This window comes from Periplaneta americana, chromosome 13 (assembly GCF_040183065.1).
Source record: "Periplaneta americana isolate PAMFEO1 chromosome 13, P.americana_PAMFEO1_priV1, whole genome shotgun sequence".
Classification (NCBI taxonomy): Eukaryota; Metazoa; Arthropoda; class Insecta; order Blattodea; family Blattidae; genus Periplaneta; species Periplaneta americana.
Genome location: NC_091129.1, coordinates 81869637 through 81892517, shown reverse-complemented (window position 1 = coordinate 81892517; position 22881 = coordinate 81869637). Strand labels below are relative to the sequence as shown.

The 22881-nt window shown below is 34.7% G+C and overlaps 1 protein-coding gene across 1 annotated transcript in view; it reads right to left on the bottom strand.

The window, feature by feature from the left end:
* LOC138711635 (cell adhesion molecule DSCAML1-like) overlaps nucleotides 1-22881 on the bottom strand; it is a 719252-nt gene that overhangs the window by 54320 nt on the left and 642051 nt on the right. The window contains exon 10 of the mRNA XM_069842766.1: nucleotides 289-438. Coding sequence (XP_069698867.1) covers nucleotides 289-438 — 150 coding nt within the window. The remainder of the gene's footprint in view (nucleotides 1-288; nucleotides 439-22881) is intronic.

Below are 22881 nucleotides of genomic sequence, written 5' to 3'. Positions count from 1 at the left end.
TATGTGATGATATAAAAGTGATACAAAATTAATAAAGATTGGAAATAAATGTTACGTCACCTTCTGTCCTGCATTTCATTTCTTTTTACGTGGCGCGTAAAAGCGATAAGCAAGATAACCAGACAACGTTCCGGTATTACGTCATAGCGAATACGTCATTGCTATTATTGGCACGTGTACCATAATAAGCCTATTACGCACGATATTGGACGTAGTAACAACCTGTTTACAATGCTAGGATGGCATAAAATACTATGTTACACATGCACAGGATCACAGAATACTTACCGTCCAGTTTTATAACTCCATCCGTCTCTCCTAGTGAGTTCTTGGCGACGCACTTGTATGATCCAAAATCGCTGGATTTGACGCTCCTTATCTTAAGCATCATATACTTGTTGTAGCCGTTGTCCATGGATACAGCCTCGTATTTGTCCCCTGTAACAAACATAAAAAAAACAAATGAACAATCATTTGTTTCTTATCATAAAAGCTGCTGGAGTTATTTTTCTGATACTTTTCTGGTAAGTTTGCTTTAAGTTCGTGTACAATAAAGATAAATGAATCCACTTTAGTGTTCTGTGGACAGTGTTCGCTCTTCTGAATCAAGAATTTCGTGGTTCGATGTCTGAACTCTGGCGTAGGCGTAGAATTATCTCCATTCCACGTGACTGGAAGTTTGTCCTTAAAGTCTTCATAATTATCTTTCTTTCATCTGCTAACCACACCGTCAGGAAGGTCCGGAGTAAGACAGAATTTAGTATTGGTCTAAAAATAAGCCCTACCTTCACAGGACAGGAGTGTGAGTCGATAGAAAATGAGGGGGTAAATGGGACTGGATAGTAATTCCTGTACAACACATGCTCTGATGATCGGACGCCTATAATGGGTTGTTTATAAGTATGTCAAATTTATTCCTGCTTTGGTAGATGTTGTACCAAGAGCAGAAGCTGATCCTTCTTCCGAGAAAACTCTGGTCAATTAATTCTGGTTCTGTTTATATTAGGCAGAGTTGGAATGTTGCGTTAGATTGTCATAGAATATGAAACGGCGCTAGTGGCATAACAACAGGCGATGTTTTCTATCAAGGCAATTAAAATGACGGTATAAGCAGATACTGTAACATACGACTCCGTGATCTAGCGGTTAGTATTTACGATTACAAATGATAAGATCCCGGGTAAGTTTCTCGTCCTGAGTACGTAACTTTTCCCATAAAGGGATATTTAATACTCGTACTTTCACTGGTAAAGATCTAGAAGCTAAGGCTTTTTGTAGGCACGAGTTTAGTAATGGTTCTGAGAATGCGTCGTAGAGCTGATGTGTGGGAACTGTACGATACACGAACCATCAACAAAAAAAAGGAAGCCAAATTAAAATATTACGTATCGACTTACTATAATATAGTGACAACTGAACGCTTAAGATATGAACGGTATTCAAGAAATGTAAGTAAATTAACTGGGTTTCAAATTCGACATTTTAAAATTGTAATTTCAGCATTAAATTAACTAGCTGAGAACGAAAATAAAATAAAACCCAATCTAACAATGAAAATTATATTCGTTCTGCCCAAGAGCACGTCTTTCACTGCAAACCAAGCTTTCTCCAATCTTTTCTATTTTCTGCCTTCCTCTTTATCTCCGCATATGATCCATTTATCGTAATGTCGTCTATCATCTGATATTTTCTTCCACCCCGAACTCTTCTCCCGTTCACCACTCCTTCCTATTCATCCTTCAGTAGGCAGTTTCTTATCAGTCAATGAACCAGTCAATTCCCTTTGCTCTTACTGATCAGTTTCAGCATCATTATTTCTTTACTCACTCTTTCCAATAGAACTTCATTTCTTATTCTGCCCGTCCATTTCACACGCTTCATTCTTCCCCATATCCACATTTCAAATGCTTCTAATAGTTTCTCTTTACTTCGTCTTAATGTCCACGTTTCTGCCCCATACAATGCCACATTCAACACAAAGCACTTCACAAGTCTCTTCCTTAGTTCTTTTTCCAGAGACCCTCAGAAAATTCTCCTTTTTCTATTAAAATCTTTCTTGGCCATTGCTGTCCTCCTTTTGACTTCCTGTCAGCAGCTCATGTTATTGTTTATAGTAAACCCCAAGTATTTGAAGCTGCTCACTTGCTCTACTGCCTCATTTAGAATTCGCAAGTTTACTTTCTTTACTTTTCTTTCTATGACCATGGTCTTCGTCTTGTTTGTATTTATCTTCATCCCATACTGCTCATAGTTGTCATTTAGCTCCAGTATTATCATTTCCTCTTCTGCTAACAACGCCATATCTTCAACAAATCTTACGCCCTTGATTCTTCTTCCTCCTGCTATCATTCCTCTCATGTTCTGAAACCAGTTCCTCACTAGAACCTCCAAGTAGATGTTCTCTTCAGCACTGGTTCAGAATCCAAAGTATTTTGAAAAGAACATGCATTTCCTGATTTCAGGAATTTCAATAATTAAATAATGTCATTTTTATTTGATCATTTTAAGCTAGAGCGAGAGAGATTACTGCAATTAAGGTCTTCCTTTGGTGGTATATTATGTCCTGAAAAACTGAATGACTGGAAAACAGTATTGCAAATACTGTATATGATAGGCCTAATGCCAAAGACACTGATGTATAAAACATTAGTGTAACATATTCCGTATTGCGGTTTTTGAAACTTTTGACTTAGCACAGCATTTCACATAATCAACTCTCTTGGGATTTAGGGTCAACGAAATACAATACAACTTTTACAGTCGATAGAGAAGACATGAAAGATTATGAAAATGTCATCGCCAGAATAAGGACTTAAGTAGAGTTAAACTGTTATTGCACCCAGTGTCTCAATGTTGCGTGAGTCACAGCTAACTTATTTTTATATTTATTTAAAAGATAATTACAGTTTTAATAACGTACGCACGAATGCCTAATGTTAAAAAGTATAATTATTTGATACGGAATCTATTTTGTGAGGCAGTCCTACAGTGTTGAGTGGTCATATCATTCTTCCAATACGTTCATGTTCATTGGTGCAATTCCAGGATAATTACTGAATTACGCGAGGTTAAATATCGATTTCGTGTGGTCCTGCTTATGTTTGATGACGGATTCAAATTTATGGGCTATAAGTCTCCATTTTCACCACATAATGCTCTGGTTTCTCGTTGATACATCGCCAAGCTGCAACACTAAATTCATAATGAAACTTGATGAACATGCACTTCAATCTAGTTCCTCCAATAATATAATATGCTATTGGGAGTAAATGAAACAATACAAATTATTTCTCGACAGAGTTTTAACGTATGAAAATTACAATACACATAAACTTTTGCAAAATTAGTAGAATAGCCCAGATACTAATATGAAAAATTGGAAAATAAATAATAATAAACAATTTCTTGAAATACAGTATCAAATGCATTATATTGTGAGTGCTGTATTATTCCTTAATTATTACCATACTCGATCCATTGCCATTTCAATATCGACACCCTAGTATGGCGGAGCACCGAATATTCCTTCAGGTATCATAAGATTTACCAGGAGATCAACGTGGTGCGGAGTTTGGATATTTGCACCGCGTCACATGTGGAGACATCCAAAGTTTCGGACCTACATATCGACTTCAAAGTCAGAGAAAAAAGCGATAGGGGAAAAGAGAAACCTGTCTTTTAGATCCACTACCGAGAACGAAATGCATTAACATTTTGGAGTGCCTGTCACAGACAGACAGACAGACAGACAGACAGATAGATGAGCATATACTACATATGGACAGTTGGAATTTTAGAAGAAACATTCTCTTTATTAGGAAACTTCTTCTTCTTCTTAAAGCCTGTTGTGTACAGAATTTAGAGACAATCTTTTGTTTGGTCAGCACGGGTTTCCCTTACATCCAGACAATTATTTTTCTTTTATTTTAACTAATCTACGTTGTGTATCCACGATACACGGTCAATCCTCTCTCTTTTTTTTTCTTTTTTTTCTGATGTCCAAGTCACGTATTGTTTAGATATAACATTGATCACGGTTCTGTATGCTATAGTTTTCTTAGACATTTTCGTAACTTTAGTCGACTTGGGTAGCGTAGTCGGTACAGCGCTGACTTTCTGTGCCCGAGGTTGCGGGTTCGATCCCGGCCTAGGTCGATGTCATTTAAGTGTGCTTAAATGCGACAGGCTCATGTAAGTAGATTTACTGGCATGTAAAAGAATTCCTGCGGGACAAAATTCCGGCACACCGGCGACGCTGATATAACCTCGGCAATTGCGAGCGTCGTTAAATGAACCATAATTTAAAATTTTTCCTAACTATGTACTTTTCTGATATTATCAGTATTTGACAAGTTTTTGCAGTATCTCTTCCTGTTTCTGCTGAGTAAGTTAACATTGTCCCTTAACTCTAGAATGCATTCGTCATTGGGCAGTTCTTTATTGCTATAGACACTTAAAAATGACGTAATAGAAGAAAAATATTTTTTAGCTCTATTATATTCGTTTCAGTATTTAATTTTTGTTTTTTTTTTTTGTAGTTTTATTTATTTAGATCTTGACTTTCTTTGTAATGTTTATTTTAATTAAATTAAACTTACATTAAATATAAAATGACATATACCCAACTACAAGAAAATATTTCTGAATATAATTTTTGTTTATTTTATTTAGTTGTATTTGTGTTTTGTTTCTAAATTGTATCTATATCAAAATAAATTTGCAGGAAACAAAGAACCATATAAATCTAACTACAAGAAAATATTTAAAAATATTATTTCATTGCTTTGTTTAGTTTTATTTATTTCGTTTGTTTCTTGTTTGAGTAATTTTATTTACATGAAAATCAACGGATTGTTACGAATCCCGGTACTAGCGGGAGCACTAGAATGCACTAGAATGTTTAATAATTATAAGTTTTCAACAAATTGTGGTGAACGTTATCGTGCTTCTATGTTTAACTAATCAGCTATATTTAATTTGATGATAAAGATACACGAGAGTAGCCCAGCTAGGAAGAAAACTTTCTCCCGCAAGAAAAGTCTGGGAAATTTTGCTTCAAAATTCGATTGAAGTTTTATTACTGGATTTTCAGCATATGAATTCTCTTCAGCCTCAACTGGAGGTTGAATTTCGTATACTTTCTTTTCTTTCCTTTGGTAGCTGAATAAGTGGTGAGTTTCCCGTTTTATGTTTTCTTGCTTCATTTTCTTCTTTCTTTATTCGCTAGTTTCGTACAATTATTCTCAATCTCTCCTGCTGTATCTTACATTAATTTTTTCCCCTTCAGTTGCAACATCATCCCAGTATGTATTCCGGATCCTTATTACTGTAACAAATTTCATCATCGAACTGTACATTGTCTTCAGCACTATCGTCTGAACTTATAACTATAACTTGCATAATAGTGTCAGGATCATCACGTAAGATTTCATCCAGTGTTACTTTGTAAGATAAAACACATATAAAAAAAGTAAATATACTGCACTGACAGAAAAATTTATTTTAATATTATTGATATATAAATTTGACGTACAGTTCCAAATATATATTACAATACTGTAACTTAGCCAAACGTGTAGTTTGTAACTTGCTGTCACGACTACTAGTCAGCAACCGACAGATTGAGATATAGCTAGAAGGAAGGCTCGCTTGGCGGAAAAAGTAGTGAGGATGATTTGTTTAGCCATTATACGTCAAAATTACATACGATAGCATTCTAGAGTTAAGGAACTTATTCTTCCAGAAAATATCATCAAGACATCCCACTATAAGCAATTCTTTATTTGCTTGATATTTCATTTTAATGTATAATACTCCAGAACTAACTATCGTCACTTCAAGATAATAAAAAGTCATAATTTTGTATAACTTATTACGAAACTTAAAATGCGTATATCCATCAAAGCCTCGAAATGGACTTGATGCATTCAAACAGTATTTTATCACTTAGAAAAATACTAGGGAATTATAAATACCATGGCGACCAAGGTACCAAATCACACATGTCCACTGGTGGACAAAATTTATTTTGATAAATTGTGCATTTACCTTTATTTACGTAGCTTACAGTATTTCTGAAGTCATTCTGAGCAAAAAAGTTATATAAACATGTATCCTAATCTCAATATTTTCAGAGTTACAGTAATTTGAAGTTGTTAGTAAAATACTTTTTTTTCTTTAGTTTTAAGGGTAAAAGAATATTACAAATAGAGTATTAACTATTCAGAAGTATCATTTCTTTAATTTGTCGTTAATTGCTTTTTACAGATTTTGTTTTTCAATTTTTAACTAAAAAACATTATCCTTATACACTTATCACAAAAATTGTTACAAATCATACGACTTTAGGAACATGATTATTTATGGTGCTATTCATAGACATTTCGCAGCACGCTCTACGAGCGTGCTAAGCTAGATCCGGCTATCCACTGGTTACTTGTACAGAATTTAAATCATATCCTATCGCTAACACTGGTTTATGAATACGAAAAACGCTGATAATCCACCGGAAACCCGCGCTAAAATGTCTATGAATATGGCCCTTACAGTTTAATTATGTATACTAATGTACAGTCTTGAAGAATTTACAAGAGTGGCTTGATTTGTAAGAATTGTTTGATAAATGCATAATAAAAATTTAGTTTTGTAGTTACAAAGCAAAAAAAAAATCTGTACGAAACAACTATGGAATTCACAACACGTTTTTAGCTTCAGAATACTAAACAATTAAAGAAATGATGCTCCTGAATAGTTCCTTCTTTCCCTGTAATATTCATTTACCCTTAAAACTAAATAATAATGGTATTTTACAAACAATTTCAAATTATTCAAATTAATGTAACTCTGAAAATATTGAGATTAGGACACATGTTTATATGACATTTTTTTTTTCAAAATGTCTTCTGAAATAAGCTCCGTAAGTGAAGGTAAATCCTCGTGAATCACCCTGTAGAATGAGGAAAAACTAATTTTAATAAACAATTTCTGAGATGATATATAGGACCGACAGAGACATGGCAAGGTACGATACCATGGGTCAAAAATACATTATTACTGCGCTAAGGACGTAAATTCCATAAGATCGATCTCTGTGGAGATAGACATCTTGTTTATTACTGTTGAAAATGTGGTGCCTGATGTGGTACTCTGCCAATTTTACTGTACTGCAATAGGTTGTAAGAAAAATAAAAAGGAAACATTTACACTGTCTTGCTTGCATGAATGACTACTTGGTTGATCCTTACTTAGGGGAGAGTTGGCTAAAACAAAATACTTAGCGCGAAATAGCTAATATCTTCGAGATCATTGAGAGGAATAAGAAACAATTATTGTTTATGAGTCCTTTAAGGATTATATTTTAATAAGTGATTTGGAAATGTGCTCTGTACCACAATGCTTAAGAGGAAAATAATGTTTATTGAAAGTTTTTTCAAGTGTCCCGTTTTGCCACACTAATTGGATAAAACGGGATAGTTACATAAATCAATTGAAATTGTTGTAATTTTAATGAATAAGTCACAAAAATTGCACACAAAACATGAGTATGAACAAAAGAAATCATTTCTATGTCAATTTGTACATTATATTGCTGTTAATTATTATAAATATTATAATATTCAAAATGAGAAATGAACATTTACTAAATCTTCTGGATCTACACTCTTCGTGAGTCCACTCTTGGCACTAGGCATACAGGATTCACCGCTCTTCCGATTGTGAATTTGGATAGAGATCGTTGCAATAAATACATGCCTCATCTTAGTCCTCGTTTTGCTCCTTCTCAGAGCTGCTTAAAGGATCAGTGGACCTAACTTTTCTTGAATTGCTTTTCGATTTTTTGTTTTCCACAGAAAAATTTTGCCACACTTAGGCCTACTGCCAATTTCTTAGAGTTTAATTTCTTTACCATTTTCTTGCCTTGTTTCCATAGCTACAACAAGCTCATTCTTGTAAGGTGAAGAAGTTAATATTGCTGCCTTGCCTCTTCTTCTATCATTATTTGTTGGTCCTACCTTATACCGAGCTTGGGGAATTTTCATAATAACAAGACACTATCTCGTTTTGGCCAAGCGTGTGGTATCCCGTTTTATAAGACCACACGTTGAAATTTAAAATATAAAAGACCGATAGTTACGAAGATAGATATCGAATTTAACTAAACTACAATTGAAGACTAATAACTATAGAATTATTTCAAACAATTACCTATTGGCTGTTGAAGTTAAATGCCTCGTTATGAACACCTTAAAATAAAGGAAATATTTTAGGAAACGCGGGGTTTTCTAAATTATGATTCACACAAAACACACACGAGGGAATTCTCACCATGTAATGGCTGCCCAGTGAAGAGCTTGCGTATAGGAAGGGAATATATATCTCATTTGAGAGGTGGCACCATTTTCCTACGAAATAAATATGGTATCCTGTTTTTCCGTACTATCTCTCCTCTACTTCCATCAAGACTACTTCTTTTTCGGTTTTTCCCCTTTCAGGACTTCGCCATAAAAGCTTCCACAAACCTCCTTTGTTCCAGTCACCAGACTGAAATCCTATTTGTCCACAACTTTATTAATTTAAATTTCGCACTCCAAAACCGGTCTAACTCTTCTCACTTTCCTCGTTGCGTACCAGATCATGATTTCATTTTCTTAAGTCACCCGTATTTATTCATAACACTGCAGTGTTCTGTTTTCTAGAGATCTGCAACAGAACATGTATCCCCATCTAGTTTATTACTATACATATCAGTTTCGGAATCTTTCATTTTGACCCCGTATATGGAACTATTGTTAGATATTCGCAAGAAGGAAGATTTTCTGTTGATGTCATCAGCATGGTACGAGGCCATAACGTTGAACAGACACAAGAGGCACGCATTCTGACAATAACGTACATTCATAGCTGCTTCGGGGCCGGCCATCTGCCAATTGACGTAAAGCAATTTGACCCCCGTACAATATACATTCAGTGAATTTGATATCGGAGATTTGTGTTGCCATCCATCTCCTCCCTTGATTCGGAACTGGCATCTGGAGAATATAACGACCACTTAACATGAGGACTTGCTACAATTGAAACAACGATGTCGAGTCGTCGAGATGAAGTTTTTCGAACGGAATGCGGATTTTAGTGCTATAAATTACTGTAACAAGCACAGTTTAACAGCGGAACGCATTTTAATGATCTTGATTCTCGAGAATTTGAGAGAAAGAAAAAGAAAGATGGAGTTGTTTTTAACAGGAGTGTGGAGTGTTTTCTCTTGTTTTCTAAAGCAACGTCATTTCCATATCAGAGCATCTTTTAATATGAGTCTCTGAACAGGAATACAATATTAAATCCACATTCTTCAAATAATTAAGACGTTATATTGAAGAATCAGAATTTATTTCAAGTGATCGAACCATATTGTTAGCATAGTAACAGAAAGATGGTGAAGTAAAATGAATATAGTATAAGTGAGTCAGATAAAGAGGAGTAAGAGCGAGAGAGGAGAGACAGGAATTACAATTATGAAGCAAAAATAGAAGAACGAGAGAGAGCGCGATAGATAGAAATAGATTAGGAACAGTACCAATTAAGAGAGCAAGCCCGTGGTACAGGCAACGTAGGGGTTTTGTTTTGTTACTCCGGTTCCCCTATGACACCCCCAAACATTTTCCAACTATTAATTCATTACGAGTGTAATGTAGGCCTCTGGAGAACCTCTGGCGGACTGAGTAATCTAAGCTTCTCTTCGTTAACGACATCTACAGTACGAGCAACAGTCCTGCGAAGTTAAGAACCATGCCAATGTACAAAAAATAATTAGGAAGACGAGAAGAAAAAAGATGGAAGACGTAAATTCGAGACGTAATAATAATAATAATAATAATAATAATAATAATAATAATAATGATAATAATAATATTTCTTATTATTAATATTATTATTATTATTATTAACTAACATTACCCTCCCATTTATACGGAAGCGAGATTTGGACACTAAAGAAAAAATACATGAACAGAATCAAAGCAACGGAAATGAAATTTTTCAGGAGGACAGCAGGATATACTCTTTTAGGCCGAAAAATGAATGAAGAAATTTTAGAACAATTAGAAGTAGAGTCATTAGAAGAAAAAATCAAAAGATACAAATTAAATTGGCTAGATCATGTAAGAAGAATGGAAAATTCAAGAATCCCAAAAATTATGATGCAGTATAAACCTAGAGGACATCATCGACCAGAAAGACCTTTTAGAAGACTGCTAGATGAGGCCTAAACAGGTCTACGGAGGACTAATTCGTGAAGGATGATGATGATGATGAAGATGATGATGATGATGATGATTATTATTATGCTGCTGCTACTATTACTACTACTACTACTACTACTACTACTACTATTATTACTACCACTACTGCTATGAGGGAAAGTATAATTATAAAAATATGGGAAAATGCGTGAAAAGAAACGAACGAATGAAGAATGATTAATTCAGATTAACAAGAATTACACATTATGAACAAGTAAGAGAGAAACAAAGCAAAATGACGGTCGGGGAGAAGCAATAGAGATGATGTTATGAAATGCAGTCGTGAGAGAAAAAAATAATAAAAGTCAAAGAGATAGTAAATAGTCAAACTTAGAAACGAAGTGAGTGATGGCTTTTCTGTGACGTGAGAACTGTGAATTCGTTTGTTGTTGAATGTTTCTTGCAATGCGAGAAAAATCTTCCACGCTTCACGATGTGGGCGTAACATCTGTTCTGTCTTTAAAGGTCATCCATTCCGCCTCTTCTTGTCCGTTGCAAACTAAGTTTACAAAGTGATGCTCTTTTAGGAAACCTGTAATTTGGCATCATTGCCTCGTGCTATGCCTGTTTGTTTCAATATTGTAGGCTTCTGCTTCAAAGGAAAAATAAATTGTTACATGCTTTGACTTTATCAATTTGCGTACTTTCGATATTACGAGTCTATATTGAACTGACTTTTACAGATATACAAATGAAATTGATGGTGCAAAATAATTAGTGGGAAAGCCAGAATAGCAATTAGTTTTGAAATTCAATTGCTTCTCTGTGTAAGTAATAGATATGAAGATTTTAATTAAGAAACGAAAAGAAAGATTATTAATTTATATTTTGCAGTTTATTTGAAAAATTATATACTTAAAATTAGCAGCAAAATAATTCGACATTAGGTATATTTAGACCACTAAAACCAACTCACAAGCACGCTATGTTACTTCTATGCGCACGGTGCTCACGGTGCAGGAACTGTGTCGGAGGGAACGTAGCGCAATGGTGTCCTGCTTGTGTCTGTAATCTGTAGTAGTTACGTTTGCCATTAGACTATAGATCAGTGTTCGTCAGCACTCGCTGAAATGGGTAGAGGGTAAGGATATATGCCCCGTCGTGCACAAGGGACAGGGAGACAGCATACCCGCCAGCAGCCTCGAAAGCACGCTAGGGCTGTGTCTTGTCCGAGGGTAAGAGACGCTAGTCGGAGAATACAGTGTTCTGTTGACCGTTGCTATAGATGATCGGATAATAAAGAAGAATACGTCATGCGCTTTCATAAACACTGTTCTTTATTCCGTTTGTGCCAACACTAAATTGTAGCCCAAACAACTAAATGCAAATAGCCTACGTTGTACCATTGCAACTAAATATAACTTATTTGTAACATATACTTGCAACAACTTTTTTAAGTATAGTTATATAAGAACGAAAAAATGCATTGTTAGTGAAAGTTAGCAATTGATAAATAAAACTCCTACATACTTTCTACACTGGATATGTTGAAAAATATAAGCAAAAACACACTGATAAATACAAAAATAATACCGGAAATATGATTTCAAATTAAAATAATATAAGTTGTGCAATGGATACATATCTCAATTTATTAAGACTCTAATACTTTCAGATTTACTCGGTACACGCTCTTGCTTTTTGACGTCTTTTGGTTTGTACGATATAAACTATATTTGGACATAAACAACTCTGAAACCTTAATGTACACTTTAAGTTATGGTCACTGAGGTTGGCTCTTTCAGTGCCTTTGTTTCGTTTCATAGCTGAAAATGAAGCTTCACACACACAGATCGAATCAAATATTAAAATCAAAGATGCCGCACGCCTGTGGAGACGAGGGAATCTTGACTTGGGAAATCGACTGCAAAAGTCTAGCGAATAACGTCTGCTCCTGCAACTATCAGTCAAGTCAATGTCACATTTCAAGTTGATTAGTTCCAGTTGGACATCTTTGGGAGTATCATCAATATCCCATTCAGGATTAAAATTGTTTTTGGAGCCAAAGGCCTTCGCTTTAACGGCTTCTTTCCATGACAAACTGGCGCCGATCTACAAGACACCACTGCTACCGAGGACAAACTGTACGCGTTCACTACTCCGCTCGCACTGAGCTCGCCCGTGCTCAATATCTGCAAATTGCACAGCGAGCAGCCAGTTGGTTGTCAGTGATTTAGCCTGTTCGCTTTTGTTTTAGTTGGCTAATTAATTACGCTATATCAACTACTCGGTTACTCAGCGTCAATGGGATTGGTAGTAGCGAAATGTTATTTGGCGAGATAAGACCGAGGATTCGCCATAGATTACCTAACATTTGCCTTACGGTTGGAGAAAACGTCGGAAAAAGCCCAGCCAGGTAATCAGTCCAAGCGGGAATCGATCCCGCGTCCGAGCGCAACTCTGGATCGGAAGTAAATCTCCTTAGCCGACTGAGATACGCCGGTGGGTTGTAGAGTGTTCTCTAGTAATAATGGTTTTATATATAAATTAACAAAACTATTGGAAGTGAATATAAAAAAAATTAAAAAAGTAAAAATTGATGTAAAAAGACTGCAAGAATTTAGAATTACAGATACTCGTATAATACTAATTGAGAATCACAAGAAATTGATAGAAGATTCATAGAATTCCTATAATTGCGTGAAACGTTTATGACTTCGGTTTGGTGTTCTTGAGATATTTAGATTTTTGAGGAATTATTTCTTAATTTATAAGGACTGTGAATGTTATTGAGAATGAAATAAATACACTGCAATTTATGATCATACTAAAGCTGCCAAGTAGTCAAAAGAAGGATAGCAATAACAAAGGAAGTTTTTAATACAAAATGGAGCATTTTCAGCGGACATTTGGGAAAATGACTAGGGAACGAATTTTTTTTTTATTTTACTTGGTTCTTTAACGACGCTGTATCAACTACGAGGTTATTTAGCGTCAATGGGATTGGTGATAGCGAGATGATATTTGGCGAGATGAGGCCGAGGATTCGCCACAGATTACCTGACATTTGCCTTATGGTTGGGGAAAGCCTCGGAAAAAACCCAACCAGGTAATCAGCCTAAGCGGGAATCGAACCCGGGCCCGAACGTAACTCCGGATCGGCAGGCAAGTGCCTTAGCCGACTGAGCTACGCCGGTGGCTTTGGAAGGAATTAAAGAAGTGCTTTGGGTAGAATGTGGCATTATATGGAGCAGAAACTTGGACAATACGACCGAAGTGGAGGGGAGCGACTAGAAGGGTTTCAAATATGGATATGGATGGAGCGTGTGAAATGGACAGAGAGAATAAAATATGAAGCTGCGTTGGAAAGGGTGGGTGAAGAAAGAATGACGTTGGAACTGACCAGAAAGAGAAAAACTGTCTATTGAAGGACGCACTGAAAGAAAATGGTGAACGGGAGAAAAGTTCGGAGTAGAAAAAATCAGATGATAGAGAACATTGAGATAGTTTATGGATCGTATATGGAGATGAAGAGAGAGGCGGAAAAGAGGGAAATTGGAGGATACTTCGTTTGCAGTGAAAGATTTGCAATGAAATGACTGTGTTTTGTTTTTGGAGTCTTATTAACAATTCTGTGTGATTTTCACAACAGGCTTTATTAGCCTATAGGATGAGTTATAGTAAATTTATAATTATAAAAGCTGTCGCTTGAGCCACAGAGAAAGAAAAGAGCAGAATTATTGAAAAAGTGTATGAGGTGAGAGAACACAGACAGTAAAAGTGGTATCCATTTCCTGCATGTTTCTCTGTGGTAGAGCTACGCGTGATATTTTTATTAGCTCTTTTCTGATGTGTAATATGCCAGGATTGGTTGCGAAATTCAGTTGACATTGTAGTACACGTTTGCCTGCTTAGATGAATCACGTGCAAAACAAGATGTGACAGAAAACGAAGCCGCCATATTACGAGCTTGTGAAATACATATAATAAACTAGTGAGTAGCTAACAAAATAGACGTCCCAGCATGGGACAGCTGTGCGCAATGTGTAATTGCAAGCAGCTGGTCGGTCAAAATTCATATTTCACACCCCTGTCTTTAATGCTCATTTCTTGAATAGACATGTTTATAAAATTCCATAATATAATATCTAAGTCTACACAGAGTCTTACATTTAGTAAGAGACCCTCACAAGAGGGCCAAACTTGCATTTCTCAGACTATTACATTTTTACTACTTCATACCACTTTTGACCAATAAAACGATAGGAAAAGATTGTTTCAGCCAATCATTTTACCACTTCCCTATAATTTATTTGTTTCTATCACTTCCCTAGCATTTTTTTCTATGTAGCCAACATTTCAAACTGAAAATTCTTTACGGTACTATAAAACATGCTTTGCGACCGTCATTTGTTTCTCGCATAGATAGTCAAATGAAAATGGCGGCTCCGTTCAAATGTTTTGGTAAAGCTAACATTAATGGAATAGAATTTTAGTAAGTCAATTAATACATATTTTATTGCATTAGAGTACTTTATATCTTCTAAACTTTATATATTTTCTTCTGTTTTTATTACCTTCCTATCATTTGTTTCTTTGTTTGCCAACGTTTCAAACTGCAAATTCTTTATGGTACTATAAAACATGCTTTGCGGTCGTAGTAGTACGTACAAACGTATAAAATTACCTTTGATTGACTAATAGTTTTTATCCCCATTTATGGAAAAGGAAAGGACTCTACTGTCTATTTAATGTAAATTAAATTATATAAAATCGAGAAAAATTATAGCTATAATTGAAACGTAACAATTTGTAGGAAACTATTGACTTCGGTGATGATTGAAATCACTACTACTTTGTCTGACACTGTTGACAAGTGAATGAGGGTTCCGTATATCATGGCGGACATTGAAACTGTTGGTAATGTTTTATCAAATAAGAAAAGGCGTAGCAAGTGAAAGTGAATAGACGAAGAATAAGAATAAACCTGTGCGAATTCAAGGAAAGGGGTATGTGAACTGTAACAGAGAAAAGATCGAAGCACTTAATAGGAAATTATGTCCGCCGTGAGAAAAACTGTACCAAGATTTCTATAACTTTCATGTTCGGCTTATTCCGCCTATACTGTACATTCTACTTAGTTCTGTAATGGATCAGAGTGTACTCTTGATAACCAGAGGGGATTATATTCATATTATCTCTTTTTGTCCAGGATTGCTAGATGTTACGATTTGGTAGACATGTCCCGATTTTCATATAAAATTCCTGAGTTCCGCTTCGATTCGATGCGGGACGCAAGAAGTTCCTCCTTCAGAAAATTAACATCACTTGTGTAATTTTATCGTTGGCTAGTAACTATTTTCTTCTAGGTCTAATTAATCACACATTAAATTTAAATTAATTTTCTTCATAATGCAAGTTTGCATATTGAAATAAACGAATATTTTGACAAGCGTAATGTTTGTCACATCGAATTCAGTGATGAATATGATACTTCTTAACGTTTAAAAAGAGACGTTCATCAGAAATTCATGATACAGAAAAAAAAAATGTTGAAAATGCTAAAATCCGGTGGGAAATATATAACTTATATAAATTCTGAAAATGTATACTGTATGTTAAATGATGGGTTTGTAGCAGTAATATGCTAAGTCACAAAATAAATATTAATTGAAATATCAATAAATTTTTTCTTTGTAATCAAGTGATGACATTGGAATTTAAATATCTTGTCACGTGTGATGCAACTTTTGGAATTTGTGCTTTACTGTCAATAATATACAGCTGGGGAAAACTAGGAGACAGAACTACTATTAAGTCATTAAGTTAATTTGACATAACATATTATTGCCACAAGCCCTTCAGAAACATGCCTGAGAAACGTAATGTAACATACAGCCAGATAAATATTGTTTTATACTTGAAAACCTGAACCTACAACATTTTGTTTATTAAAAATGCAATTTTGTGATTCATATTATTCACTTTAATTACATAGGCCTATAGAGGGATAATTTTTATTCCTTTTTTTTTAAGATTAAACGTAAGGGCTGTGTATGATGGAAAAAAGATGTCTTTCCTTGGTATATCTAAAATCTGGCAACCCTGCTTTTTAATTATAATCTTTGGCATAAATATTTAGGAGACGTACCTGAGTTCGTATTATACACATTGTGACTAAACATGCCGTCGAGGTGAAAAGCTTATTTTCCCCTCAGTAACTAATTTTGGCACCGAAAACTAGAAAGCAGCTGATGACAACAACAAGAGAAGTTGCTCTAAAGACGCAAGAAGTAAAGTGCTTGTAAGAAGACGCACTGATGAGTACCTAATTGTTGAGAACACAACTTTCATTGTCGAGCTTTCGAAAAAATCAAAAGAAGCCTTATTGTCAGTTATTCTTGGTACATGCTGACGGAAGTGCGGAAAATTTATTTAGACATCAACACATACTACGCATATTTCACGAAACTAGTTACAACGATAAGAAATATTTATTTCCTTCAGTTCTCAAAATGTACTATAGACGATTTCACGATAAGAAAAAAGCATTTGGCATATGGAGCTATACCATCAAATGGCCAGTTGCCATAGAAACGCCTATCTACCACATAGTTTGTACAATGTATTAGGCAAGGTCCATAAAACCGATGCTTTTTTCTTAACGTGGAGTCCTCTATACTTCCTGTGTGTTGTTCTCGCGTTGATCATACACAACTCTATCAGCCAATACATATTAAATGTTATATAGAAATATTACAGTATCTCACGCTATCTTAATGACTTAGTGGATGAATATGTATAGAGATACAGTGAAATTACAACCCAGCTTCCGGTGGAGTCTCTCACAGATTTCGGAGAGCTTGTTAATGAATGACCGTTTCGGACATACGCGGTTCGGCATTCTAGAAGATCTTCTCGATACTGCCTATGGTTCTCACCGACGACTACACAAAGTGGACAATTAATACAGATTTAACTCGAGTTCAATTTCTCAACGATCATTTCAATCTAAGCTTTATTCAAACCAGACTTTCTACACTTCTACACTACCTGGTTCATGTTTAGATTTGGTGTTTATCAGAAATCTCAATGTTATGCTTTTCATTCTGTATTTATCATATCTATCAGAGTAATTTCCTGAGAATTTCGAGTGTAAGTAATTTCACTATAATCTTTTTGTTGTAAGAATAATCCTACAGTAAACAATGACACGTGACTGAAGTGAGACTTGACTGGCTGCAGTTTGGCGACAGAGAGTTTCAGTAAGTGATCCTGCCCAGTCCTGTACATTCTGTTTCATGTTAAATATTTTCCGTTACTCGTCAAAGTAGACCTGACCTCACTACTATGCATTGGTTTGCTTAGGAAACTTTACTTTATAATTAATTAATGGATTCAACTCACTTAACTTACTATACATTCAACACTATTTCTTTCTCTCCGCTTTTGAGAGTGTTTTCACTCTTGTGTTTAGTAACCACACACTTCGCCTATGCAGAAGCCATACTATCATGTGCTTACGAGAAAAAGCTCAAGTGGCGCCAGCATATTGTAAGAACAGACTATCTTGGTATTACTGTTAATATTCATCCACTTACAACGTAAATAATAAAATATCAAAGTAGCTTTTCTTTTACATAGCGTCTTATTTATGAGTTAAGTTATATGTTTCATCATATTTGATAATTAGAATTCAATTTTTATTTTCAAATAATACAAGGTTGTGGTTTCCAAATACGGAACTATATTTTCCTGTGTCGTGTGAGTGTTTCGACTGGGAGCCAATCACGGGAATGACGGCCACGTGCTTGTGTTTACATTAGGATTTTTCTTACACGTGCTTGTGTTTACATTAGGATTTTTCTTACATGTGCTCGTGTTTACATTAGGATTTTTCTAACAGCGAAAATGGTATAAGCACGAGTGCTAGTCTTACAGTGGGTATATCGGTGGTAGAGCTGCTTCACCTGAACTATCGTCGCACGAAAGGCTGCCTCTTTCGCCATTTTATTATGTCGTTGAGAAATTCGTTCCTGTTATTATAATAAAAATTAATAAAGGAAAAATAATTAATAAATTATATGAAGAGAACAAGAATAAGGCAAGTGTGTCTCTTATCACTAGGTTTATTTAAGTTTTATACTGACCAACCTGTGAGAAGATGTGAATCACAACTCAAAACTGCACTTTAGAAAGAATTTCCATAAATACTAAGATATTTGCGGGCGACCAAATTATTATATCTGATTCTGAAGATAACTTGCCTTGAACAATGTTTATATTTAACAAAATAGCTGAATAAATTAAATTAAAAATATCGACAGTAAAACTCAAATTATAGGATTATAAAATAATAAGTAATAGTACATATTTCAGAAGAAGTAATGACTTTCAATAGTAGGATATCATATTTCAAACTATAAAAATTACTATTGGGAAAATATCTAAATTCATAAATTTATTGGACACAATACAAATAATACTGGTAAGGAGAGTCCGAGAAGGAACAATATTAAAATTCTATAAAATAATGACCATAGCTGATCCATTATATGGCGCAGAAAATTGGGTATTAACGAAACAACAGCGAAAAAGAATAGACGTAGCAGAAATGAAATTGTTCGGACCATTTGCAAGATAGAGTTTTCTGGATCATGAAAAATTAAGATACTCGTGCAGAATTAAAAATGCAGAACATTGTTGAAATAATAGATACATACAGATTACAACAGCGTAATCAAGTCCAAAGAATGGGACCAAATCGTATCCCTCTACAAATAAGTTTAAACCTAACGGTACAAGAGAAGTGGACCGACCCATGAAAAGATGGAGAGATCAATTTTAAAGAGCTTCTGGAAACGAAACAAAATGTTATGTTTCATTTAACGACGCTCGCAACTGCGTATCAGCGTCGCCGGATGTGCCGGAATTTTGTCCCGCAGGAGTTCTTTTACATGCCAGTAAATCTACTGACATGAGCCTGTCGCATTTAAGCACACTTAAATGCCATCGACCTGGCTCGAAACAAAAACAAATGGCCTGAGCCATAATGTTTATGAACTTCTCATATCATAGACCTAACACCTAAAGTAAAGCTAATTAGTAATATTATTTTTTATTTATTTATTTAAGTAGTTAGTTAGTGAGTGCAAATTAAAATTATAAAATAAAATTGTTTCCAGACACTACTGTAAGAGCCAGGTTCGTGTATACGATGTGGTCTTAGCCGATAATATAACATAAAATTTACAAGGACAGTTTACTAAATACAGGAAGTAACTTAATTCTAACCAATAAATAACACACAAGAACAAGAAAAGAAGAAAGAGAAAAAGGGAGAAAAAACACATAATATAAATTGACAATTAGAAGCCAGTGATATTCAATAAAAACATGAATATAGTCGGCAGAAATAAAAGGTAAAAAATACACACATTTGTTAATATTATATATTATGAATGATTTTATAAATTTCTTTTTTAAAAGTTTCAATTTTAAAATATTTCAAATTTGGAAAATGGTTTCTAATTTTATTATAAAGTCTTGGGCCGAAACTAGCACCATGTTTAAGAGCTGCACTTTTATGACATTTAGGCTCAATTAATGGGAAAGTAGACTTTTGTCTTCGAGTACGATATTCATGTCTATTAGATTTATGTTTTATTTGATTTCTGTGGTAGTAAGTTAGTAAACTATATTTATAAATTTCTTCAATAGTTAATACCTTAAAATCTGTATAAATTAAATTTGTTGGGTAATCATATTTTTGGTTAGACACATTTTTATTAATCTTATAAGTACAGATGATGCTACCCCACCCCAGTTTATTATACTATTTTATATTAATGATTGTATCGAAGTTAAAAATATTATTCTCAATGCCTTCTTAGTGATAAAATTTCGAAGTATTATTGCATTGTACCGAAGTACATATGATATTTCCGTGCAGGAATTCTGCTTTATCTTAGTGATTTAAGACGCTGCTCATTCCGTCGGATCCCGGCCATTTAGTTACTCGTAATGGGTGCACCACTGCACATAGTGTGTTGGACATTGTGCCACTGTCACACATCTGTGACACAGTGCATGAGGGTTGGGCACTAAAGGGAAACTAAGAGGTGGAACTTAAACTGAGAGGATTCAATCCGGCATCGAAATTGGAATTCTGTGTGGCCTAGTGGATAGAGCGTCAGCACGTAGAGCTGAAATCCGGGGCTCGAATCCGGGTGTCGGAGAGAAGTTTTCTCCGCTCCACCAATCCTTCATCATAATCAGTAATAACTAAAATATTGTAAAAACGAACACTGCAGTCTTAGCGAACCTATCAGACGTATTCTACGTGGAAACATTGAGGCTGTGTCAACTTTCGCAATGTCTGACTTTTTTTCATATTGAATCTTTAACCCCAACACCTGTGTTCAAGATTATTAGATCTAAAATGGATCTATGTAAAATAACATGTAATGCAAAAATATTAATTTCGTGTTACTAGTAGATAAAAAATATCAGAGTAACATAAATTATATCTTAACACAGTTTCGCATCACAGGACAAATTTTCTAACGCCTGAAAAATTCCTTCGCTTGCAAAACTTGAAATCGAGAACATTGGTAGCATCTGCGTTACACTAGCTCAGTAGAGGGATCAAACACCCCCTCTACATACAGTTTTTTATTACAGAAGCTTTGTAATTCACACATCGGTATTTCTAGTCAGTTAAGCTACATAAATCTTAACAGTTACATATATATAATACAAAACATTTTTTGCTTTACGAGCAGAAATCGTTAGTGCGATACTTTCTAGTAGTTCCTAGGGGGTTGGGAAGGGGTGTTTGAGGGTAGAAACCACTGGGGTTGCTACGCCTCATCCACTCAATAATTAATCACAGGGCAGTAGACAGCTACACCCGCCAACCTTTGCTCTTCTCCGCTATTGTGGTGGGTCCCTAAGCCTATTATGGGAAGCATGTTGCTAGACGGGGCTTTATTTCGGAGGAACACGGGAACTACATAATCACCATGCATTTTTTATTAAAGCTCTCTCCGTGTGATTTTCTTGGAGGCGACAGAGAATTCACTTCGCGCCTCGTATCTCTTTTTTACACAGATCCTCTCTCTCTCTTTGGTTAAGGAAAGTTGCTTTGGTTTTATAATAGCCTAAAATTTCCATTCCTAGACTTCGTACTTAAGTCAACCTCCGCCTCTCAGTCTCTCGCTTGTTGTCTGTAATTACGGTGTATTCTGTTATTTGTGATGATGGCTACAATCTCACATTTCAAAGGCGTAACCTAACAGACTGGAGTAAACATAGCATCAAACCTAACGAAAATTTGAAACGGGCTATTAGAAGTAACGTAAATGTGGGTAAGCAGCTGAAATATCGAAGATTGTGTCTGTATTTATCAATATATTATTTTATACAGATTGTTGAATAAATGAGGTTCACATATTTTATTCGACCATGGATAATATAAATAATATTGAAACTCTATATAAAACTCTAGTTAGAAGTAAGCTAGAGTATGCGTCTGTAATATGATCACCTCAGTTTCAGTCCCATCAGATGCAAATATAAAGGATACAGAAAAGATTTTTACGTTATTTATATTAAAAAAAACATCACGTGTCGTCTTATGACAAGTAAATTTCGTATAATCAGTTACTTTTGAATTTAATTATAAAACTTTAAAATCTCGACGATTAATAAATAGCCAAATTTTACTCTGTAAGACTGTTAACGGTATATTGAATAACTGTGATTTTCTTAAATTCCTTCAGTTCAATGTAAAAAGAACAGAATTACGTCATAGGCAACCTTTTATTATTCCTATTCCTAGAACTGTTTTCTTCAAGAACTCTCCATTGTTTGTTATGTGTAATACTTACAACTCTGTGTCTTTAAACTGTGATTCTCAATTGGATTTCAGTTTAACAATTGAAAAATTTCATACAATATTAAAAAGAATTGTATTTCCTTAGATATTTAAATTATGAAGAAGTGTATTATAATGTTTTTACTCTAGTTTTTAAATAATTTTGCATCATTATATTGACATTTGGCACTATATTAACTGTAATATTATATTCTAGCATCTATTACCATTATGTGTTTTCTTTCTTTCGTTTGTGTTGTTTGTTTTGTTGTTTTGTTTCTCTTATTATGTATTTTGTGTATATATCTATGTAAGCCACCTGTAATTGGAAGCCTGCTTCTTTTGGTTGTGGATTTAAAAAAAAAATAAAAATAAAATAATAGTATATTGTAATGCTAGTATAGAAAGGCATCTATTGCACATCTGAGTCTCATTGGTTGCAACCTAAGGTTTGCCGAGAGTTGCGTATGATATGAAGTTTACAATAACCCTTTCTACACGTAGGTTACATACTATTTTTATAGTACCATAATTTTAAAACATAAAAATACGTAGTAGATGATGTTATAATATTTCGTTTAAAATCTCACAATGCTAGAAGAAGCGAATTGACCAGTATTTGTTTGTTACCACGGTGAGATAACTTTTTCATTTAGTAATTTTTGCTTTTGTTTGATGATTGCGAAAAGTATAGCAAATTAATATGGATATTTATGAAAGTGAACAAGAGTTGATGGAAACTCCACCCGATATCGCTGAAGTAGCGAA